The 25,409-nt window shown below is 38.3% G+C and overlaps 1 protein-coding gene and 1 long non-coding RNA gene across 6 annotated transcripts in view; both read left to right on the forward strand.

The window, feature by feature from the left end:
* The window catches only part of LOC128027298 (uncharacterized), a 94,162-nt gene that overhangs the window by 59,655 nt on the left and 9,098 nt on the right, over positions 1 to 25,409 (forward strand). The gene's annotated exons all lie outside the window — the stretch shown is intronic.
* The window catches only part of LOC128027290 (sorbin and SH3 domain-containing protein 2-like), a 44,706-nt gene that overhangs the window by 10,821 nt on the left and 8,476 nt on the right, over positions 1 to 25,409 (forward strand). For 3 of the 5 annotated variants that reach the window (XM_052614747.1, XM_052614749.1, XM_052614751.1), the window contains exons 3-19: positions 1,328 to 1,381; positions 3,024 to 3,119; positions 4,077 to 4,103; positions 4,309 to 4,436; positions 6,750 to 7,076; positions 8,314 to 8,455; positions 9,607 to 9,755; positions 11,191 to 11,257; positions 11,842 to 11,907; positions 12,310 to 12,511; positions 12,614 to 12,728; positions 16,158 to 16,207; positions 16,804 to 16,979; positions 23,847 to 23,932; positions 24,084 to 24,130; positions 24,268 to 24,382; positions 25,123 to 25,251. In XM_052614747.1, the coding sequence (XP_052470707.1) occupies positions 1,328 to 1,381; positions 3,024 to 3,119; positions 4,077 to 4,103; positions 4,309 to 4,436; positions 6,750 to 7,076; positions 8,314 to 8,455; positions 9,607 to 9,755; positions 11,191 to 11,257; positions 11,842 to 11,907; positions 12,310 to 12,511; positions 12,614 to 12,728; positions 16,158 to 16,207; positions 16,804 to 16,979; positions 23,847 to 23,932; positions 24,084 to 24,130; positions 24,268 to 24,382; positions 25,123 to 25,251 (1,976 nt within the window). Of the gene's footprint in view, positions 1 to 1,327; positions 1,382 to 3,023; positions 3,120 to 4,076; positions 4,104 to 4,308; positions 4,437 to 6,749; positions 7,077 to 8,313; positions 8,456 to 9,606; positions 9,756 to 11,190; positions 11,258 to 11,841; positions 11,908 to 12,309; positions 12,512 to 12,613; positions 12,729 to 16,157; positions 16,208 to 16,803; positions 16,980 to 17,323; positions 18,852 to 23,846; positions 23,933 to 24,083; positions 24,131 to 24,267; positions 24,383 to 25,122; positions 25,252 to 25,409 lie in introns of those variants that run through there. The other 2 variants (XM_052614750.1, XM_052614748.1) reach the window with 2 other exon arrangements.

The raw sequence follows: 25,409 nt of genomic DNA on the forward strand, positions 1-25,409 counted from the left end.
ATTACATATCTACATCTGCTCCAGCGGTGAAACTATGGCCGAAACTCTTGGATTGTTTGTTGTGTTTTCTTTCCCCATGTGCTCTGTGTGACCTAGCTTCTGCCTCTCGTTCATTATGTCAGTTGGTTCAGGTGTGTCTAGTTAATTATCTTCATTTGCCAGCTTACTTAAATTGTGTTCTGTGCACTGTTTTCTGTCTGTTATTGTTGCTATTACCCTGTGTGTTAGAGCCTCTTCTTTATTTGGATTACCATTAAAAGGATTCGTTGTTATAATCTTCATCTCCCTAAGAAATAGTCAAGAGACAATGAGCATATTCTTAGAATATAAGTCTGATGGACTTCTTTTATGATGCTTTCATGGTGCTTTTCTATCATTTTTGGTCACCCTTGACATTCATTACATGGGAAAAGAGCAGCATGAATGCCTAACCTTATGAGTTCTATGAAAGAAAGAAAGGTTTGTAATGGCATGAATGGGAGAAATGAGAAATTTCATTCATTCTTTTAAAATGTAACCTAATACAGAAGTTTAGAATAGCAAATTTGAAGGCCTCTCTCTTGTCATGACCTATGAACGCACAGCACAGCACATACCACTATCAAATGATGGTCTCAGGTGAAGCACACTTTGTGGGTTGAGCGATGGGTGGTCTACGTGTCACAAGTGCACACGTGCCTGCCGTGGCTCTCTGAAAGCGAGACCTGCATCTCGCACATAAGCACATGCTCACGGTGTCTCCTATCTGACATTTATGCAGCACTTTGCCTCTGCAAATGAGATAAGTAATATAATAATGAGATTAAATGACAGTGTTCCTATCATAGACCATGCCTGAGATATTCAGTTGTGCTAAAACAAGTCAGATATTTTCAGAGTAGAGTCACATGGGCTGTTAATCCATCACTAAAAAATGAGTAATCTAGGTCAAACTAAACAGTGGTTTAATTTATTACAATAGCCCCCCTATGAGTGTGTGACTGCTGTTTATTGCTGGCAACAAACTCAAAGAGATGTTAAGCTCTGACACACCAAAAGTGGTCATGATCTGAGAATGCGTGCGGATGTATGGTGTGTATTTTGACACCGTGCTGCGTGTTTCTGAGCTGAAACGCCAGGCTTGTATCACCTTTCACTCTTGGGCCTCATATCCCAAGAGGGATGTTAACCAGTCACATTAGACACTTGCTAGCATGCTGGCGTGACGGGGAGAGATGGGACTCCTGTACCACGCTACCTGCACTCATACATATTCTACACATGGATAAATCAATTTTTTACTTGCCAAGGAGTAAGGGTTGCTGATTCTTACTGATATGTCTTTCAGGACTGTGTGACATCAAGACACCACTAGAAGGAGAGATCTTCAGCATGAACACAGGTAAGTTCAAATCAGTGTGTCTTTAGCTGGAATGATGTTTTTAAAAGAAGTACCTTTACCTGACCAAGGCTGCATTTATTTAACAGTAAAACAGTTATATTGGTAAATATTATTGCGATTTAAAATAAGAGTTTTTTATTGAAATATAGTTGAAAGAGTAGATTATTTCTATGAGCAATGCTGAATTTTCAGCATTACTCCAGTCTTCAGTGTCACATGATCATTCAGAAATCATTCTAATATGCTGATTTACTGCTAAAGAAACAGTTCTCTTTTTTATGAATTGTTTAAACCGATTGGGCAGCTTATTATCTTTGTGAAAACCCATAATACATTATTTTTCAGAATGCTTTGATGAATAGCAAGAACAGTATTCAATTTAAATTGAAATCTTTTCTAACATTATAGTCCTCAATATCACTTTCGATCAACTTAATGCATTCTTCTCAAAAATCTAAAGAAAAATGAGAAGAAATTCCCAACAGCACCAGCACAACAACACATACAAACTACCAAAGTAAACAATTGACCTAAAATTGGTTGAAAATGTGTCTCTCACTTCACGCAGGCTCAACAGGACTTGTTTTTGCAGGGCAGAGCATGTGATTTTGTATTCATCTCAGGGATTCTGAGAAAAGCTGTGCAGGGGGTGTTCTTAGTTCTTGGCTGACCTTCTCCGAGAACTGTCTTTTCAGAGTCTGACAAAGATTCTGGCATTCAAACTGCCTTTTTGACATCCAGAGGTATAGCTGTCAAAGAAAAGGAAACCCATCAGACCGTGCTACTGCTAACACCCCACCCCGTCAATCCATGAAGTAGTCTCATGGTGTTTTCACTTTTAGGTTCTGCTTTCTTTGTGGCAAGCTTGGATGCAAGGACGCTTACAGCTAATGCAAAATAAGATTTCTGCTTTAGATGTGATGGTAATTTATTTCTATTCTGAATAGATATACTGTTCTATTATTTTGATACTCTGCAATATTCACTACTATTCAAAAGTCTCTTTTTGATAATTAGAAGTGTAAAAAGAACATGATTTTAATTAGAAATTACATTTTTGTAACAATGTAAACTATATTTAATGTATCCTTACTTAATAAAAATATTTTTTTATAACAATAATAAAATAAATAATCTTACTGACCCCAGAAAACATTTACCAGGGAAAAAAATATCAGTGAATTTTAAAAGTGATTTCCAAATCATGTAAAAAACTTTGTAAAAAGTTCATTTCTAAAGTCAATACACTATACATTTTTGTTTATTCTAAGTTTCATTTCATCTGTCATTTTTGAGCGCAGTCTCCAGTAATAACTATTTACAGGAAAATTGAAATGGAAAGGCATTCATGGAAAAATCATAGACATGTATTGGTCAGAAGGTGTGGGAACCCTGCACAGACACACTGAAAAGAAATGTTTAGTCAGTCCGCGATACATCCACCCATTCAGCATGCCCATATACAGTACACCAAGCATGTGCATCACACAAAAATCCATCCTTGCATGTGAAATAATATTGTAATGTATATTGTTGTGTTGCTAAGAACATTTCACATTGCTCTGCTTGCTGAATCACAGATATCTTGCCGTGCAGCAGTACTGATGCATTTGTGTTTGCATGTGCTGGTGCACTTTCACAGACAGTGGAGGACATGTCCGCAAAAGTGCCACGCTTTCACTCACTCTAACCCCCATGAAGAGAATCCAGAGCTCACCAAACCTATACACACTCACAGGTATTCAGAACCAGATCACACTCATATTCATATTCATGTTTGCCTGTTTATTATAAGCATTATACATGAGCAGTGGAGCTGAAGACATTGCTGCTGGTGTTTAATGTGACGATGTGGAGAGCACTCATTCCACATCTGTGTTCTGTCTTGTGCATCTTATGTCCTACAGCCTCCCGCCCTCACTGTCTTTTTCTCATCTCTCCTGTACTCTTGCACACGTCTCATTCTTGTGCTCACAGCTCCTTAAGGAATGTTTGAGAGCTGTAGCTCTCCTTTCCTTTGTTTAAAGGGAAAAAGCAGCTCATAGCTGTCAGATTGTTGCCATAGTAGTGCACTTCCATGGCAACAGTTGTATACTCCAGCAGGCCCCCCCCCCCACGTCTCTCTCGGCACAGTTTACTCTGAGGTGACCCTATTAGTTTGAGCAGTGTCATGGACTATAACCCCAGCCACACATATTCTCCATTGTTTAATTAGTCTGCGAGCAGTCGAGGTGCTGCAGGAGCGAGATAACTCAACAAACTCATAAAGGACAGTTAGTCCGCTGTTCATTTAGCAATAACCCTTAATGAGCAAGGGTCATTACATCAAATTATACACAAAACAAATCAAAGGAATAGTTTTTCTCAGCCTTTTGACTTTTTGAAGACAAAAGTTTTTTTTTTTTTTTTTTTTTTTTTAATACAGCCTTTCTGCAATAGTTTTCAGAGGTGGTAATCGACTGCCAGATTTTCATTGTAAAATATTAAGGGGAACCTCCTTTATATATAAATCTGTCTTACTTCATGCTGTCATACATTTTTCTGTCTTGCATTCATTGGTTGTTTTAAAAGCTGAAGCAGTGGTTTGAATAAATTAAGGATGTTATTTATGCACACATAGTCCACTAAAAACATGAATCACTAATGAGTGAATATCTTCTACCTCCTTTTTCTTTTCTTATTTTAACCCATGCAGACTCTGAATCCCAATCTAAAGATTCAGGTAAGCAGCCTTTATTATTATTTATTTTATATTATTATTAATTATTTATTTAACATTTTTACAAATAAAAACATGCTTAGGAAAAATATATCTGTTCTTGCGAGTTTGCTCAAAATTCTTCATTCTCAATAATCAACAGTAGCGATCCGTGGTCAAATATTTTGGCTATGAAACACTCTGAAGTGTTTTGTTTGTCTCCTGTCAGATTTGTGGAGGCCCGGCAGCAGCGTCAGTGATGTCCCGAGAAATGGTGACGTGTGCTCTTCTTCTCTGGAAGCTAAAGGCTACAAAAGTGTCAGGCCCATCTTTCAGGATAAAAAGTCTCCCACACCAGTACGTTTTGCTGGGTTTACTTCACTCATCGGTTTTTCTCATCCTAACTGTTGCTAGAGGTTTTCCTTCCTCAGGAAATGTCTGAGTTTTATATATATAATTTATATATGTATGTATGTATTAAGTTCAAGCATTAAACCCTATCAGGGCTCCAGACTGCGACCAAACCGACTGCAAAATTTTAATAAAATGATGTATTCAATTAATGCACAGACAATTTCGTTAATGGTACACTCAGTCAGTCTCTGTTTTTGTTTAACAAATCCACGCTACTCATGTAAACTGTGCAGCACTCAAGAGTATAGAGCCTGGTTTATACTCGCCGTATCAAAAAATTACTTGAATATTAAGGAAACGATTGATGGCTTCCTAGCTAAAGTAAAGTAAAAGTGCTTCTTAAACCAGAGAAGGAGAACATGTTGGTATTCTTGTCGGGGAAAAACATGCAAGCACTATCACCAGCAGCAAGTTTAGTTTTACTTTTCTTTTTTTTTTTTCTTTTTGAAAAGTTGTTATCTTTACTGTTTACCTCTCATTACGCTATGAGGCTCTCTTTTATTTTATGTTATTTTTTTATTTGATTCCTCAGTGTTTGCTAAACGTTTTTGTAATTTATAAGTCAGTATATAACACTGCATGTGGTGTATGCCATGCCTCATCTTATTTGTCTTTGTTAATAAACATTTTATAAGCTAGTTCGTCATTGTATCTTACTGTTTTATTGTTGTTGTGCTTTTTAGTTAAGAATAACAATGAATCCATCTTCTGTTTTAGTCTTAAAAGGGGAAACGAACAACTTTTTTTTTTTTTTTTTTTAAATGTGACTGATCGTGATTGTGAAAGTGAAAGTACCCAAAGCCTGGCTTATTTTTCAGTTCATTTCAAGATTATTTATATAGCGATTTTTACAAAGCAACTTTACAGAAAATTACGTTTCTACAATATTTAGTAGTAGCTTGTGAGTGGTGACTGTCAGTTTGTGCACATACGAAAGGATTTTTCTGAAAAATGTATATTATAACATAACAAAAGAGGAACTCCTGTTCACAAAATTCAAATCACAAATAATACTATTGATGAAAAAGAGCGGGTTGAATGTTAACCACTTTCTATAAACTATAAACTATGATAAAAGTTAATCAGCATGAATCAATGAATCCTATGTTGTAGCAAAAAAAAAAAAAAAAAAAAAAACATAAATAAAAATATTGCGACCAAATCATTTGCAAAAGAGTGACCAGTGAGTCTGGAGCCCTGCTGTTACCCAAGTTAATGTGAAAAATAAAAATACAAAATGAACATTTAAAAAAGAAAGTAAATACAAGTTTAATAATAAATTATAGGAACAAAACACACACACAAAAAAACAAAAACAAAAAAATATTTATATAAATTAGTCAAATATATTTATTTATAAATTATTGAATTTACTTAATGAATATAATGAAATAAATAAACCATGTCGAGAAAAATATTTCTGTTTCCTTTCCAGTTGCGGATAATTTCTGAATTCTAATATTATTTAATCTACTTTCTCACTTGTACTTTCATTTGTAGTGTTTGTGTTCTTCAATGAGAAACGTTCCAGTTGTGCCTGTCCTAACTTTAACACTAAACTCTTAATCTCAGAGAGTTTATTCCTCAAGGCAACCATGTCCACACCCTGTTATTCAATGAGATCAACAATATCTGAGCCGTGCTCTAACATCCCAATGCCCACTCTCCTCAATCAGGCACAAGAGCATAGTGCCCACTCCAACAGACTGCTGTCCACAGAGGACCAAACCTCATGCTCTTTACAAGCAGAGCAGAGCTACTCACACCCTCCATCCTGGGAGCTGGAGAGACATGTAGCTTCCGTCTCCATCCGCATTAACCCTAGGCCTCAGATATCAGGACGGCGCACCCAGACACTGTCTTTGAGACCCCCTACCCCTCCTAAAAGGATGGACCTTTCGGATAGCCGCTCATTCCCCTGCCCTCCACTGCCACCTACATCCCCTCCAGTGGTATATGTCACGGATTTCCTAACCATATATGCATAAGCTTAATAACCTGTCCTACACCATGCTGTACCTTAGCAAACATAACTAATCCCGTTCTCCATTTTGTTGATCAATATTTAGGTTCATGTCATTGTAAAATTAGATCTTTCCTTTTTAATTATTATTATGCTCAATTGCAACACTGGAGTATCATTTTGATCTCATTTCTGTAATACCTGTCGTCAGCAGCATCTCATCACTACTTCTCTCACTCACGCCGTACCAGCTGCTGAATCTCATCTGTGCCACTCTCCTCTCTGTCATTCAGCCTGAGGTGCCTGCCCTCCTCAAACAAACCTATCCCGGAAAAGCACTGTCCTCACAGTCACCACCTAACCGGCTCAGACTCTCCCTCGGTTTCATCAGAGCTGACCTTCACCCCGAGACCCCTTCTCCCGGCCCGGAGCCTCCGCTGGGGCAGAGCCGCTGCTCTTCCTGCACTCAGAGCGAAGCGTCCACAGCGGTGCTGGAGGAGTTGAGGGTGTGTGGACTAGGCCCAGAGGCTGGCTCTCGTACCCCTTCTCCAACCCTCAGCCCGATGAGTGCAGTCATAGTTAACATGGGGTTACACTCCCCTCCAGCTGGCACCGCTCATGTAACTTATTCACCGGCAGTTCGACACTCTGTCCCGTCTGTAACTTACTGCTTCTTTCTTTGACACAATCATAAGGATTCCTATTGTACCTCTATTTCTAAAGGGGCCATATTCAACATTTGTTGTTTAAAAAAAATGTGGTCATGAAGTTGTTGTTTTTTTTATCAATAATTTCATTCGGCAGCCACGCAAGGAAATTAATCTAAATTTACAGTCAATTCAAAAGATTTCTTTTTTAAATAAACGCTTCTCTTTTAATTATCAAAGAGTTCTGAATAAAATAAAATAAAATGGTTTCAGCTAAGAAAATACTGGAGTAATGGCTGCTGAAAATTGATCTTTGCCATCACAAGAATAAATTACATTTAAAAGAAAAATACAGTATATTATACAAATGATTTTTGAAATTCTAATAATATTTTGTAATAGCTATGATTTGACCATAATGTATTTTTGATTAAATAAAGAGATTTCTTTCAGAAGCATTTGAAAAAATGTACAGACCCCAAACTGTAGCATATATATTGTATAAGTCCACTTGTAATGTTTTTAGGACTATTTTCTTTATTTAATTAAAAAAAAAAAAATTTTTCGTCTTCTGTCTCTTCTTTTTCTCCTCTTTGGTTTCATTGCTCTGCATTTTTAGGGGCTGGTTTGACTGACACCATATCAGTTGTCCACTGTTCACATTTAACGGTTTCACCATTTCTTCTCTATGTAACATCTGGGGTTATACAAATACGAACATATTCTTAAGAAAAACGTCAAATCAAGGGTCCCGGGGGTCTTCACTAACACCTTTTGCCATACTGATTATCTGTATTCTGAGATTTCCAGTATGTTTTTGTAAAAAACTTCAGGTGCAGGAGAACATGGTTTTGTTGAGACTTCTTGTACTGTTCCTATGGTACCTCTTTTGGTATACTAACACTTAATATTAACAATTGTTTGTCCTGGGGATCAATAAATAAATCCAAATACTAAAAACCATTCTACGATAAAGCATTTCTAATTTTTTTTATCTGCCCAGTAGGTGGGAACTGTATTAGTAATGTTTATTTTACTAGTCGATGCACAGATCTTTTGGGGATTTGTTTTCATTGTTTTTATTCCATTCTTTAACTTCTGTCAACTTTCATTAAGGCTAACAGATGTCATCTGTGACAAAAAAAATCCGATCTCAATGTAGTTTTTATAGCAAAAAATGTTAACAGGGTTTTTCTGTTGTGATATACAGGGCCAGATGACTGTGAACGGGGGTCTGAGTGTGCCAGCAAGTCCTCATAGTCACTTCCAAAGACCCTTCTCTCCTTCAACGTACCCCCCTCCTCCTTCTCTGAGCCCTGGTATTACAGCCATGCAGCAGTCTAGACGCACTGGTGAGTACTGCTGATAATCTAACACTTCCACATGCTCTTGTGTCAGTGACGTTCACCGTCATTATTGATTTCATCATTGGTAAGAACAAGGAAACTGAATTAATAATTAAGATCACGGATCATCTACGATCCGTTGCACCCCTATTCGTTTTAATCAGTCGGAAACTCTCACATGTGTGATTTACAGCATTAGCAGAAGGGTAATGTATTTTATTTGTTAGCAAAATGAACATTAGTGAAAGGGAAAGTCGTGACATTTGCTAAGTATGGGAAGCCATACTCTGAGTTGGTACTCTGCATTTAACCCATCCACGTGCACACACACAGCAGTGAAATAAAGCACAACTGAAATAAAGCACATCAACATCTAATTCCGAGTTTGTGAATCCGAATTGGGTCGAATCAGGAAATCTGTACTGATACCCAGCCGTAATAAGTAGCATAAGCTGTGAACATGGCTCTATTAAATATTCAAAGACATGATATGAGGTAGCAGAGCTATAAAAATACTTATTCCAGAATAGCGTTTTTAATGTCCTGGAAATATCCGTACAGCCAAATGTGTGCCATAAGCATTACAGAACAGCTGTGCAGATGTTCTCTCTGGTCTCTGATAAGTCACTGGTGTGATGTGCCAGACTCTAATGAAGTACTAATAAGTAAGAAATCGTGAACTGACAACAGCAGTGTTTTCCGCCCGTGTGACACTAAGCGTATCTCGACTGGTCCGCTCTGAGTGTGCGTCCGCCATCTCTCTAATCCCAAATGGTGAATGCCAGGGATTAAGCTCAAATCTGAGCCCTGGAGCGGTTGGGGTGAGGGAAGAGCTGAGACATTGGGATTAGAGCGTCTGTGTGCGTGAGGCTGGCATTTGTCTGTGAAACAAAGCCCATTTTGCTGTTTTTCCCCAAAAGGCTTCCATCTGAATGCCAGACTGTATGTGGGGAGCTGCTTTCTGTGTTTATTATTCCATGCCAGAATACTGGAATCAACATATTTATGGATTATTTCTCCTGATTTGGAATTACATTCTGCACTGCATCCCTGACCTGGCTGTTTTTCTCAGTTACTGACATGGGAATGTTGGTTAGTTTCATGGGAATTACTAAAAACACACGCACCCTAACCTGACCCTGTCTTCCTCCCATCAGCCTCTGAGTCTAGCACTCCGATCTGCGCCAACGTGGATCCTCCCGCACGAGCGCCACAGACTGACAGGAAAGAAACAACAGGGAAAGCTCCGCTCTTTACTGCATTCAGTCCTGTGGATGAGTCTGGGATTCCCGGTGCCATACGGACGGTGAGTGAATGCTGTTCCAGGATGTTAATCTTTTTTTTCCATATTCATTCTGTGCAGCTTAGAATAAATATAATCCTTTGGTATTATTGTTTACATTTCTGTCATGCACTCAAGTCAGAGAAGCAAATTATTGAGCAAATTATATATATTTTTGCAACTGCGTGCATTTTAAAAAAAATTTTTTTATAACATCACAATGTGTTCTCTTACCAATTATAATGTACTGTGTTTTAAAGCATTTTGCAATGAAAATTACATTTTTGCAGTAAAATATTTGCAAGTTTAGCTAGTATTTAGGCATGTATTTTAAATACTCAAATAAGAAATACATTATATTGTTAGACTTACACTTACACAATTACACCTGAAATTGCAAATGATGCACAATAAAACAAATATTGTGCTTACAAATTATATTTCTAGATTTATATAAATCATTTTAACAAAAAATATTAAAATGGTTTATGGTTAATTTACTTTTTAGATGATCATTGTTTTAATCATGTAATACTTTATGAATATTTTCATTGTTTAATTTTAAACAATATAGATACAATAAAATTCTATAATCTACATTTACATTTATCAGACACTTTTATCCAAAGCAACTTCAAAAAGTGCATTCAGGCTAACATTTTTACCTAACATGTGTTCCCTGGGAATCAAACCCACAACCTTACGCTGCTAATACAATGCTCTACCACCTGAGCCACAGGAACACTGAAACGCATCTTTAACTATAAATGCATTTGAAAAGTAACAAATATAACGATGAATGCATGCCAGAAAGTCTACGAGACGTGCTATTTTTATAACAAAAATGACTTTTCGTCAATTTTTTGGTGTGTGTTAAACAAACCTCTGGCACATAAAAGTGGCAAAAGATGAAGAGACACCTATATGTTACTGGAGAATATCATACTGTAAACTGTTTAGAATGAATCAACAGAATAAACAATTATATACACTTGTTTGCCTAAAAGCTTTGCATTCATTTTGAGAAAGCTGGCCTCTCTGACTCTTTATTGGCTTTGGAGACATTGTCGGAAGTGCATAACTATAATTGTTCATTCCAGAATTAATCTTCAGTCGGTCTCTGGTCACATGGGACTGGCTGTTTTGATTTGTGCGCTAAATTGCATTTTCCCACACAGAGTTTAATTTAGCCCCAGGGAAACAGGGGCAGCTGCGCTCAGCATCATTGATGGGCCAGCAGACAGACAGTGATGTGTCTCTCTCAGTTTAACGTGGAGAGGCCAATTGCATCAGCATTTTTACAGGAGCCTTATCCAGAGTTTTGGACTCAAGGTCATGGAGCACTTTCGGGTTGCTATTTGTTTGCTCAGCTTTGCATCTGAACATTGGAATCTTAAGCTTTAAGTGCTTGGACTGCCTGAAATCTAAAAAATGCTTGCTTTGTGTGTTGTTTTATTAGACTGTTGACAGGCCAAAAGATTGGTACAAGACCATGTTCAAACAGATTCATGTGGTGCCTAAACCAGGTAGGACTGGATTTTTACCATTATTACTTTAAAAATGCATGCTTTGCATTCCCTGTTAACATATTATGTGGTTATTGGAAGGATTTTTTTTAGAGCATGTATGCAACTAAACAGGATTACTATGTCTGTTGGTTTTTGTTTATTATTTTATGCTGTAATTACAGATATTTACTGTTTGGTTTTATAAATGCAACGGATATACAGAATCTCTTTGCTTTTGTGATTTTGATCATGTCAAACGAGAAAAAGCCCTGTACTTTCAGTTTGATTATGGACCTGTCTTGGACGTTTTTTTTTTGGAGAGAAGGGCATCCTAGGGCCACCTAAGAAGAATTGACAATAAAAGAGCTTTACTCAGCAGGTTGTGGATTACAAGTGTGTTCATTACTGGAACTGGACTGTCAGGGGGTTTGCCTGAGAGATTTTAGAGGTCACAGGATCAAACCCTTCATTTTGTGTCCTCTTATGTCTTTTTAATTGTCTCACTCCCACATCCTGCTTACAAATAAGTTTGTTTTTGTTATTATGTTTAAAATGCAGTTTAAGATTTATTTAATCCATGTTAGTCTTATTTGTTTTCACAGAGAACGAATGGTCTGGGTCTCATACTGCCACAGATCCTGTTACTGGTGCAACTATTTCCAAACAAGGTCTCTCTTTGATTCGGTATTACTTTATTACCAAATAATTTTGATACCAAATAAGAAACAATAAAACTAATATAAACCAGTGGCAATGTGCATTTATATATATATATATATATATATATATATATATATATATATATATATATATATATATATATATATATATATATATATATATATATATATATATTTATTTTTTTTTTATGAGGTGTTATCACAATTTAAAATAACATTTTTCACAATGCTATTTATTCCTGTTATTGCAAAGCAGAATTTTCAGCAGCCATTACTCCAGTCTTCAGTGTCACATGATGCTTTACACATAAAAATAGGGTGATGGTTTTTATTTGTTTATTTATCAAAATATTATATTTAGTATTATATATTTGTTATTATTTCTTTCAGATAAGCATGCTTCACCTAATGCTGTTGAGCCCCATCCTGCACCTAAAACCAGCTCCTACCGGCCCATCACCAAGAGTGTCTCTGATAACGGCGGATACGGTTTCAGGATGCCTGCCTCCTCTTCTCTCCCTTCTCCTCTGCCCACATCAGCATCCACACAGCACAGGGAGGCACCACAGAGAGGCAGGAGCACACCTGACATGTGAGAACCACCCATCCATGCTTATTCAGTGACAACATTTCTCAGACAAATTTTAAGGATTTTTCAGATCAGCTGCTACATAATTTTTTGTTCTTGTTGCAGGAATGAGTGGGGGCCTCCTGACAGAAAGGTGGACACACGGAAATACAGAGCAGAGCCGAGAAGTATCTTTGACTATGAGCCGGGAAAGTCATCTATTTTAGAGCAAGAGAGAGCAGTAAGTAATCAGTGACTTAATGTTTAATACGTTATCATTTTTGTGTGAACTTTGAAAATGACACTTAATGCAATGAAATGAGCTACATACTTTCTGTGAATAGTTTTAAAAGTAACTTTATTTATGATTTGTTTAAAATTGGTTACACAAAGTGTATTGAATTTATTTTACAATTTGAGTTTAGTATTTGAAGGCACAAATGTATTGATCTTGGAATTAGTGCCCCATGACTTTATGGCTATAGACAGATCGTAAACCAGATGCCACTAATGAAATACTATTAATCGGCGAGTCCCAGTGTCAGCAGCGCTGCAGGCATCAAACACAGGATGCTGATTGACTAAACTGAGTTGCACTGATAATATTCATGGAAATAGTTGAAATTACATGATGGCCTTTGTCTATATGTTAACAGAACCTCCACAAACATTTGCCCTGATTGAGCTGAAGTGCTTCAGCAAACCTGTTCAGACTCACTCAACAGAGCAGATAAATTATGGGTCCAATAGAGCGTAATGTGGTCAAGGTCAATAACAAGGTTAGAGGAACCAATTTGCTCCTGCCAGTGCAGTGAGCATTTATTATGTGCCACTGCCCTCTGCTGGATAGGAGAGGAAAATAAAAACCAGCCTTTGACCTGTTGATATTTTCAACATAGTAATAATAGTTTTGTGCTCTGCTGAACTTGTTTCTTGTCCAATGAAGGCATTCCTCGTTTTACATCTGTATCTGTATCTGTCACATTCACATGATTATCTCATTTCATCCCTTATTTTCATCTTCTTCTCCCACTTGCTTTCATTCTCAACACCAGAGAAGTAACTTAAGGCCAGAGGACATAGATTTAGAAAATGAGCCGTGGTATAAGTTCTTTGCTGAACTGGAGTTTGGGCGGCCGGTAAGTGTGGCTTTGGTTTGGTGCTGCTAGCATGCCGCTTGTGATCGGTGTGGGGGTGGAAAGGTCAGATACATGCTTCACATGCTGTCAGCCTGTGGTGGACATGTCTGAAATGACTGAGCACACAGTTCTGGACACTGTAACATACAGTGGAGTGGGATAAATAACTGGAGTGTGATAAATGAGAAGACTGTTGCAGACTGTTTGCTGATGATAAAATCTGTTGTGGATTCAGTTGAGCATATTGCATGACTTTACTAGAATTTTGACTTTTCACTCTTTATGCAAGGTTTGTGTAGTTTAGTAGTCTTTGACGTGGCGTGCTACTGGTTGTGTTTCTATAAAAGGAGCTGTACTGCGGTGTGTAGTGTTTTTGATGCATATTTGCAACTTTATAGTTTGTGGTTGTCACTTTGTCGCTCTTGTAGTCATGTGACTTTACTTTCTCTCTTGTTATGTTACTGTTTCACTGCTGTTCCCTGCCTCTATCCCATCTCTATGTGAAGCCTCCAAAAAAACATCTCGATTACAATCCAGAGAGCTCACCTCGATTCCAATCGGAGGTAAAGAATGACTGAAGGAGTGATTAACTGAGTGATTAACTGCTTTACTGACCAACTTGGGGAACGAAAGAGAGAAATTAACTGAAATAAGCTAGTGCCTACCTTCTCAAACCTTCCTCATTAAGACCACTTAACCTCAATTTTTTTAACTAAAGCAATGCACTAATTGATTTTTCAGATATGCCACATATTGGACTAAAGTAAAATAAAAAAGTAAAAGGTTTATGCAAAGAGAAAAAGTCTGTAAATCATGTTCAGAGGAGTTGATTAATATTTTGTATTGATTTATATAAATACATACACACACATACATGCATATATTTTTTAAAGTGATGGTAGTTGTGTCCCGAGTAATTTATTATACCTTACACTACCTAATATGTAGACAACTGCCTAGTGTATACATTTTATAAGGATATTTTGTAATTTAGCATTAGAGTCCGCTATGTAAGGAAATCTGTGACAGTTAAGTATCCATGAAGTATGCAACATAAGTTTTCTTATGTTAAATAAGTGCATCAGCTGTGTATTTGAAGCACCCTTTTATCTTTTTTGAATTTTCAGTGCAAACACACAACTCACTCTATTTGAAAATGGCAAAGAATAGTGCATAAGTATTGGGACACATCTAATATCTTTTCAGAATTTTGATTAAATAGTTACCTGCATATAAGGATGGCATGGTAAATTTGAGTTAAAAACATTGTAATGATCCTCTGATTATTATTAAAAATATAAGTGCTGCTCCTTACAAAAGCAATTGCAGGTGATAGTGTGGGACATGTTTTATTCAATGTCTTAAGAATCTGTTTAATGCATCTACATCTTCATTTGCTTCTCTTATCATAATTACAGTTCTGTCTATTATTACATCATATATTTATCGTGAGATATGAGCACTTCCTCCTGGCTGTCATCTGCCGATTCTGTCCATGTGTTTGTAGGAGGTGAAGGATCTATGGACATGCCATCTACAGTCTCATATTACAGCTCCTCTTTCACTCACAGGCTTTTTTCTGTCATTGTAAATATAGTTTGCTCGCTGTCAAAGGGGATAATTAATTAAGAATAAATTAATGGTGTCGCTTTCTTGCACACATTAAGTTGTTTTAGCCCCCTATTCAGAATTATGCAAATCATGTAACATCGAATGCATTGTTTTGTAATTATGGTTTATCTATATCTATAATGTTTACATAGAAAGGAGGCGTGATTGAAAGAATGCCATGATATAGCACTATTTCGGTGCATTTTGCACAAATTTGCTACTGATAAAGATGTATCTACCACATGAAAGTGGCACAGCTGTTTAGTGAATTTGTCTTAAAAATGCTGCTGATTTTTTAATCGGTTCCTCCCTATGAATTGCTACTGACCAATTTAAGAAGAGAACGTAACATAGAGGCCAGTTTAGTAACAGTTATGATTTGAGGAATGCTGTAAAATTGCTCAAAATTGTAACAGAGGCTTTGCAACCCAATTTTGAGCCTGCTAGTGTGGTATCTGTCACTCAGAGCTGTATTTATGTTGACTAAATGTAAATGTGCCACACCGAGGAGACAGTTCTGGAACTGCATGCTTGGGCTACTTTTAAAGAGGGTTAAAAAAACACAAGGGGCATCTGCTGCGGGTCTGAAGAGCCGTTCCCGATAACACTGCTCAGAGCTTCAGCAAACAGGAAGATGATTATCTACTCCAGCCATGCGTACAAGGAATTCCCTGCTTTGTTCGACATAGAAACCCTCGTAAGTGATCTAACGCATCTAGCTGTCCTGGGAATGGCTGGGCTTTTCAAGAGACAGCTGGCCCATGTCACTGTGTCCAGACATTGGAGTTTTTTTTTGACTCTTTTAACCACTGTTGGATTTGTGAAGGAGAGTGCTGGGTGTCAAAGAAACCTATACTGTAAATTTAGTGTGGATATTAAGCTAGGAATTCACCCTACCTTTTCTCCTTCATCTGTTGCAGATCTCCCTTTTTCAGTCATCCACAGACAGGAGCCCTGAAAGAACATCATGGTAGGTTCACTGTAAATGCATTGAAATTATTTGAAAGCTGCTCAAATCTCTACACTTTATTGCATACATTTAAAAAAAAAAAAAATATGTTTAGAAAATATCAAACAAAGTGACAAATGAAAACTGACCTTTTCCTCAAATTTTTTTTTTTTTTGCAATGACTTTTAACCAGCTGATCCCAAGGTCATTCTTATTGGATGCATGGTGCAGGTCATGACCTTACAGAACGTTTTTTTTTTTTTTTTTTAGTTTAACATTCAGAAAGTGTCGGACTACTTTTTGTTGTGTTTTATAATATTTGCTTGCTTGTATCAATCACTAAAGTATTTTATAATATAATTAATAAGAAAATTGTATGTATTATATAAAAATAAAATCAAATACTTTCAAATCTAACAAACTTAAATCTCACTTGGTTTGATTTTTTTTTTCTAATATATTTTGAAGTCACTATAGGTGAGAAACCATGGCATTATTTTCAGATGGAGATTAGATTACCTTTCATTCTAAACCTAGGAGTCCCTTTTTTTCGTTGTTTATAACAATTTACATTTTTTATTGGTTAATATAAATCCTCAGTCACATTGATTCTGCAGCTCTGCCAGTGATAACAAGAGGCGGAAATCTGAACCTGCAGCCGCTCAGCCCAGGGCTCAGAGCAGTGTGGGCACAACACAAACGTCTGTCAGACCACAAGAGTTACCCAGGAGCAGCAGCACCCAGAGGAATCCCCTCACCAGCCCCAGCTCCCCCGCCGACATCAGGACTAAAGGTAGATGTCAGACAAGCAGCCACAATTGTGCACGTTACAGAAAGAATAAGCAACACGAGAAGGTTCGCAGACAATGTTCATTTTGCTCCTCGCAGCGCAAGCAGAATTTTAAACGACTTTCCCTTTGCATTAATAAAATTCAATGCATTATTTAGTGTTTACAATCTTGTCTCAGTGTAGTGTAGCATATCAATTGCTTGTTGATCAAGATGTCTGATTTCTCTCCAGTTTTCCTCCAGGTTGTAGTATAAACATCCTTACTTTTCACTCCTGTGCGTCAGTTACCTTTTAATGTCTTCTCATGTCTCTTTTTTACCATGCTGCTTGTGGTGGATATCTAAGGTGGGGATGTGAGCAATATGCAAACAGCACATTTAAATGGTCAAAATCCAAACAGTGCTACCTCAGAATCCACATATCAAAAGAAAGGGCAAAATGAGAACAGTTTCATGGCTGTCTCAGAAGGCTTCTCCAGCCTCCCTGAAGGCTGGAGAACAACACAAGAGCACCCAGAAGACTGGATGATCTCAGAGGAGACCACATCTAAGCTCAAATCCCGGAGCTGTGATGACCTTCTCTCTGACGGGAGGGGAAGGAAAGTGCGGACCCATTTGGAAAGCACCGGCTCCTTGTTGCACAACGGCAAACTAGAGGCATCACAGTGCAGTGACGCCCAAGAGTCTGAGGATCATAGGGAGAGGACAAGGCACCGCTCGGCCCACGATGCACCAGGCTTCCTCAAACTCTACAAAAAGATGCATCACATCAACCGTCAAGAGCTGATGAACTCTACAGTGATATGCTCGGTCAAAGCCAGGATCCATAAGTATGAGAGCAAACAGCGGAAGGACAGACGTACTAGCAACAAGAGCTGTAAGGAAGAGGTGCCTAGGGAAATGGTGCACAACAGGATTTCTGAATTTGAGAGTCTGATCCAGAAGTCTAAATCCATGCCAAATCTTGGGGATGAGTGCCTGATCAGGGGTTCTTGGAGAAGGGCCAGCGCCCCCAAGCGTAGCCTTTCTAATGAGTCATTACTGGATGAAGAACCACTAGCCAGAAATCCTCCTGAAGGACGCCCTCAATACCCCAAGATAAAAACCAATGTGCCAATCCACATTCAAGTCACCAGTGACCAATTACAAAACACTACCATGCAACAAGACTACTCAGACAGTGAGCATGATGCTGTAGTATCTGATCTTAGTGACTTCATCCAGATGGAGGGCTCATCCTTCTGTAGTGAGAGGGAGTTTGACGTGTGTTCATTTGCCTCCTCCGAGAGCTTCTGTGGACTGGGGCACCACCATAATTATCACAGGCAGCTTGTGAGCTCTTGCAAGAGCCGCTGTCCAGCTTCCTACACACGCTTCACCACTATGATCAAGCACGAGAGGGCCAAGCAGGACCGGATGCAACATTTGCGCGTAGAAGAATCAGAGTTTGGTCTCAGCAAGCTCGCCTTCCTGGTCAGCCCAGTGCCTTTCCGCCGGAAGAACCTGTCACCTTTGAGTTGTTCCCGAGTGCCAAACTCCAAGAGCTGTATGTATGAAGCTCTAGATTCAGCCCTGAAAGACATCTACGACCACTTCTGCACTGAGAAGCACAGGGGTAACTTTCCAGACAACAACATTCTTCATAGATTGCTGGTGGAGTTGCTTCCTGACATTCCTGAGAGGAATTCATCCCTGCACGTGCTGGGGAGAAGCAGCCCTACAATTCAGCCTTGCTCTTACCACCCGCAGCCTGACGGCATGTCCAGCCAGGACACTCACCAATCTGAGTACTCACACCTGTCCCATAGTGCCTCTCACAACCATATAGACAGCAACAACAACCAGAAGAAACACAACTTTGAAAACTGCTATCAAGGTGGACTCTACTCATCCATCTCTGGTTTCCCAAACCCCCTTCTGTCCCTCGTGTTTGAGCTCTGCTCGTCCACCATTGCTATTTTCCATCTGTATTTGTGAATGTGCTTGCTTAGAGCAAGGGTGTTCAAACCCAATCCTGGAAGGCCAACATCCTCTAGCCCAGTAGTTCTCAACTTCGGTCCGGGGGATCTACTGCTCTGTACATTTTGTATCTCTCTCTCATCTGACCCTCAGTTCATGGAGCTCCCTCTTAACGAGCTGGTGATCTGAATCAGGTGCATAAGATATGGAAGACATAAGCTGTGTCCAAATTCAGGGTCTACATCCTTCAGAGGACGCATTTGAAGGATGTTACGTCACAGCGCCGCGACGAAGGCTGTCCAAATTCGTAGGATCCTTCAAATGCGGCCCACAAATGCGTCCTCCTTTTCCCCGAATTAGAAGGATGGGTGTGGTGGATCCTTTCGTGTCCTACCTATCCCATAATTCTTTTCGGCAGGACGAAGCGAGCGGTAGCGGAGTGGGGGAGGAGTATTATTTTCGATGTTTTTTAAAAACTGGCTTTTCAAAAATATATATTTTCAGTGGTTTTCTAGTTAGGCATTTTGTTTTAGCGTTAAGCATTTTTTTTACATGTGTACGGGTATATGTAAAAAAAAAAAAAAAAAAAAAAAAAAAAAAACGTTTACTTTTGTAAACTAGCTTCTTCCTTACTGCCTGTGTGAATATCCCCTTACACACAGCTTATTTGTTAGTGATTGAAGCTGTTTTAACGCTTCTAAGGACGAAAGAGCAGACAGAAGTGTTTATAAAGCTCCGAGGGGGGAGAACGATGAGCTCTTCACCGGCGTCTTGCTTGGCGCTGTCACGGTTGCTAGGCGACAGGACATGAGCAACGGTTAAGGGAGGGAACTGAAAGAAGGGTAGGCTGTCCAAATTCACAAACACCGACTTCCAGTTTTTGCGGTCGTCGGAGGACCCATCCTCCTTCAACCGGGTAGGAAGGATCCTAAGGAGGATGCAGACCCTGAATTTGGACACAGCTACAGAAAATGTGCAGGTCCCCAGGACTGGAGATGAGAACCACTGCTTTAGAGTTTAGCTCCAAGTTGCTTGCAAGTTTCGAGTAAGCCTGAAGATATTTATTAGCTGGTTCAAGGGTGTTTAATTGGAGCTAAACTTTGCCGGGTAGTGGCCCTCCAGGAGCATTACTGGACACCCAGTCACAAGGAACATCAGAGAGCATGACTCATACCAACATCTTCTGCCTTATCTGATTTTGTCCCTATGTCTTTCATTTCCTCATTTTGTCACATTGTATTTTTGTTTACTTTCTCTTTGATCAAACATTTATTTAAAGTTATTTCCCTACTCCATTTACAAAACATTGCTGTATTTGACAGACAGACGCTTGAAGGTATATATTTTTTAAAGTTCACACATTCTCTTGGAATCAGAACACTAGGTAGTGTGGGGGCTTGCCACAAAAGAAATATAACCTTGTGAAGTTTCACTCTATATAAATAGCATTGGACAGATGACTTGAGCAGCAGAAGCATGCGATCTAAAAACAGATTTGAGATTTTATTGGCTTGGGAAGAAACATACTCTCTTATAAATCTCAAGTTTTTACTGTGTCAAACCTGACATAAATTATGAGATCAGCCTCAGTACCTAAAATTTTAGTCATTTGTTTTTTGGAAAAGATGATTGTTTTATGATTTCTTTCTTTATTTTTTAATCATAAAGAAATGCGACACTGTATACTTTTGCATAGTGCACAGTGTATATAAATGAAAAATTGTTCGGAGCAAGGGGGCTTGCCCACAGTTGGCACAGGTGCCAGCTAACCATTTGCGGATCTATTATAAATACACATGTTCTATAGTGGGGATCAGTGGTGGACGAAGTACACAAATCAAGTACTTGAGTAAAAGTACAGATACGAATAATAAAATATTACTCCAGTAAAAGTAAAAGTACTCCTTTTTCAATTTTACTCAAGTGAAAGTACAAAAGTAATCAATTTTGTATGTACTTAAGTAAAAAAGTACTGAAAGATAGATGTTTGCAATTTTATATAGGCTAATTTAATTTTATATTAGCACTTTTTTTTTTTTTTTATAATCCTACTGCTCAAAATACCTGGGATTTTTTTCCAAAATAACCACTATATGGAGTCAAGATATATTTTTGTTGTTGATATGGACTACGCTTATGAGAATAATGTTCACTGTGAAGCTTACACTGTGATGTACCTGAGAGAAAACAGAGATGATAATCTGATCTTCACCCGTAAGAAAAAAGTATTTTAAAGTTTGTGGTTTTACAGAACACCACAGTTATATATGACATGATAATAAGGCCTGAAGTTAGGAAGAACATCTTAAGGAAAATATAATTATATTTTCTTAATGATTTTTTTCCTTCTCAAACCTTGTCTGCGGTGTAAGAACACCCCTGGCCAAACGGGTGCATCTCTTCCCCTCTTTGATAATTACTGTAGTTACCATGTTCTGAACATCACATCCTTTCTTTTCTCCCCAGATGTAATCTATCTATCTATCTATCTATCTATCTATCTATCTATCTATCTATATATATATATATATATATATAGGTGGTTGAATAAAAATATTTGGACATTATTTATAAAAATTACCTCAAGTTAGCACCAGCAAGCCTGCTAGACATTTAGCATCAGCTACAATATTTACTTGTTTTCAGTACCGTTCTGAATAAACATTCATGTCTGTCTAACGTTACTCGTCTAAAAAAAAAAGCCTCAAGTTCAAATATTCATTTATCACCAATTAACTGTTTGACAAACACTTCCTGCTTCGAGATCTGAATTAAAAAAAAATATCAAACATGCTCCGAAGTCCCAATCTGAATCAACCGAGTCGCCAACAGGCTCCGAAGTGCCGATCTGAATCAACGGAGTCACGAACATGCTCCGAAGTGCCGATCGGTATCAACCGAGTCGCGAACATGCTCCGAAGTGCCGATCTGAATCACCCGAGTCGCGAACAGGCTCCGAAGTCCTGATCTGAATCAACCGAGTCGCGAACATGCTCCAAAGTGCCGATCTGAATCAACCGAGTCGGGAACATGCTCCGAAGTGCCGATCTGAATCAACCGAGTCGCGAACAGGCTCCGAAGTCCTGATCTGAATCAACCGAGTCGCGAACATGCTCCGAAGTGCCGATCTGAATCAACCGAGTCGCGAACATGCTCCGAAGTCCCGATCTGAATCAACCGAGTCGCGAAAATGCTCCGAAGTCCAGAAGTCCCGATCTGAATCAACCGAGTCGCGAACAGGCTGTGAAGTCCCGATCTGAATCAACCGAGTCGCGAACAGGCTCCGAAGTCCCGATCTGAATCAACCGAGTCGCGAAAATGCTCCGAAGCCCAGAAGTCCCGATCTGAATCAACCGAGTCGCGAACAGGCTGTGAAGTCCCGATCTGAATCAACCGAGTCGCGAACATGCTCCGAAGTGCCGATCTGAATCAACAGAGTCGCGAACAGGCTCCGAATTGCCGATCTGAAAACTTCGACCAAAGAATGTAAAAAATAATTCTATTTCTCTAATAACTCTAACTCTACAACTCTATGAAAGACTCTTCTTCTTCTTCTTTTCATTTTTTGGCAGATTGCAACCATGACTTTTAAAGGTGCATACCGCCACCTTAGAGTATCAGAGTATGTAACATGTGCTATATCCATTGGTACTACTTTATATCAAAAAAAAAAAAAAAAAAAAAAAAAACACTAAATAAAAATTCTATATCCTATTGTATATCCCTATATTTTTTAGATATTGTATAACTGCTTTCTGTGTATCCTTTACCCCATCTCCTGTTGTGCCTAATAAACCTTCAAGGTTCCACTTCCTTCCTGTCTGACTGATCTATGAAAGACTCAGATCACGTATCTAAAAATAAATCGCTATAGTAAAAGAGAGAGGAGTGAAGTTTCCTACCGCTCTGCTGTGTTTGGTCCTCAAGCGCGTCTGACGCTCCGCAGCGCGTCTCCGCCCCTCACACGCGCGTTTACAGCGCTAAATTAATCATCTTTGCTAATTATTATACATTTACTTCATTGTCAGCTTCAGGTACTTCATTTATTATTGTTCAATGAACTGTTTGAAACAAAAAAAGGTTGTATTTCAGTAATAATTCTAAATTATCAAAATAAAAAATAAAAAATAAATAATAAAAAATATGATTTTCAGTTACAATAATTAATCCTAAATTCCGACATTAATAACTTACTTTTAGCAACATCAGACGCACGCGCTCACAATATCTCACGGTTCTTACTTCTGTAGACTCACACTAAACGGGTAATTTGAATCAGTGAGTGGTCGACTCCAGAACAGCTGCAATCGGATCATTCTAATTCGTAAACGAATCGTTTGGTGCGATTCGCGATCCGATTTAAAGGTTTATTTTGAAAAGACTCAGTTCGTTCATGATGAATCAGACACCGCTTCTGCGTGTCGGAGCACGTGATATATTATAGGGAGTAACGATATGTTTTATGAAATGTAGTGAAGTTAAAAGTACGATCTTATGCTTTGGAATGTAGTGAAGTAAAAGTAAAAGTTACTCAAAATAAAACTACTTCAGTAAAGTACAGATACTTGAAAAATGTACTTAAGTACAGTAACGAAGTAAAGCTACTCCGTTACTGTCCACCACTGGTGGGGATATGAGTGTAGAGGATGGGTGTAGCAACTTATGAGATGATTCATGGAATCTTACTTAATTATTCATTTTTTTTAAATATATATTTACATTATTTACTTTTTATTGGTCAATAAAATACATTTTGTATTTGTGTTTTCTTTTTATTTTGTCTGCATTTTCTCTCATCAAGCCCCAAATCATTGTTTCCTTTGCTATTGCTTGTTCCCACGCATGTACTGTCATAGTTTTGGTTCTTTGTGAGGCTTGTCTTTGAATCCTTTTACCTCTCTGTTCTTTCTAGATCAGGACACATCCAGAGAATACTCATACCCTGACGTGGGCCGCCACACACTACAGAGCAGGAAACAAACTTCTGATGTCAAAGAGGTAGGGAATATGCATTACTTTGTAACATGTTCCTGCAAAAAATTTAGTCAAATCATAAATATTTTATCTGAGCTTTGATCAAACTGCAAATAAACCCACCTCATGACAGCATGTAATTAAGTTTGATTTCTCCGATTCGTTCACTTGACAGAAACTGCCAGCCAGAGCAATATATGACTTCAAAGCACAGACAGCAAAGTAAGAACAACTTACAAACCCTTGCTGCATTTGATGTGCTACAATCAGTCAGCAAATCTTCATGTATTATTTATGTCTTCCTTGTACATAATTTCCCTATGTGGAATAGAGTTAACTTGATACTTATTTCCTTCCAGAGAGCTGGCGTTTAAGAAAGGAGAAATGGTATACATCACTCGGCAGATAGATAATAACTGGTATGAAGGAGAACACCGTGGACACATGGGCATCTTCCCCATTTCATATGTGGAGGTGTGTACTTTAAAGAGATAATTAACACAAAAATTTAAATTCTGTAATTTACTACTCACCTTCATGTCGTTCCAAACCCGTGAGACCTTCGTTCATCTTCGGAACACGAATTAAGATATTTTTGATGAAATCCATGAGCTTTCTGACCCTGCATAGACAGCAAAGGAACTACACGTTCACGGCCTAGAAAGGTAGGAAAGGCATTGTTAATTACTCCATGTGATTCAATGGTTCCAGAGTAACACATGTGCGTGTGGTGCTGCTGACACAGGAGCCCGAGTTCTGATGTAGAACCTGGATGTGCTAACCCTAAACCTAACCCTTGTTTGCAAGCAGAGGGTGACAAGTGGGGGAAAAGTCGTAATTAATAGTGAGTAAGTGCTCCCTATTCTAAAGTGTTTTCTTTGTGTACAAAAAGTATTCTCATAGCTTCATAAAATTAATGTTGAACCTCTGATGTCACATGGGCTATTTTAATGATGTCCTTACTATGTTTCTGGGCTTTGAATGTCGTGGTTGCATTGCTGTCTATGCAGGGTCAGATAGCTCTGAGATTTCATCAAAAATATATTCATTTGTGTTACGAAGATGAATGAAGGTCTTATGGGTTTGTAACGCAATGAATAATTAATGACAGAATTATAATTTTGAGGTGAACTATCCCTTTAAAAGATAGTCTGGTTTGGCTCATTGGAGATATAGCTAATATACTGCCTCTTTTAACTTCTGTCTCTTCGCAGAAAATCCCTCCTTCAGAGAGACATCAGCCAGTGAGACCTCCACCACCAGCCCAAAGCAAAGAAATCGGAGAAGCAATTGTGCACTACAACTTTAATGCTGATACTAATGTGGAACTTTCGTTAAGAAAAGTAAACTTTTTATCTGAGTACTGCTGTCATAAACATTTTTTAGTTTCAGCATGTGCTCATTAATCCATCTCTTAATGTGTCCAACCACTTAAGAACATGTTTTCTGCTAAATAATTCTCACTTTTTACTGAATGCTAATGTTCTAATGAACTCTTGAT

Source organism: Carassius gibelio, chromosome A14 (genome assembly GCF_023724105.1).
Source record: "Carassius gibelio isolate Cgi1373 ecotype wild population from Czech Republic chromosome A14, carGib1.2-hapl.c, whole genome shotgun sequence".
Lineage (NCBI taxonomy): Eukaryota > Metazoa > Chordata > Actinopteri > Cypriniformes > Cyprinidae > Carassius > Carassius gibelio.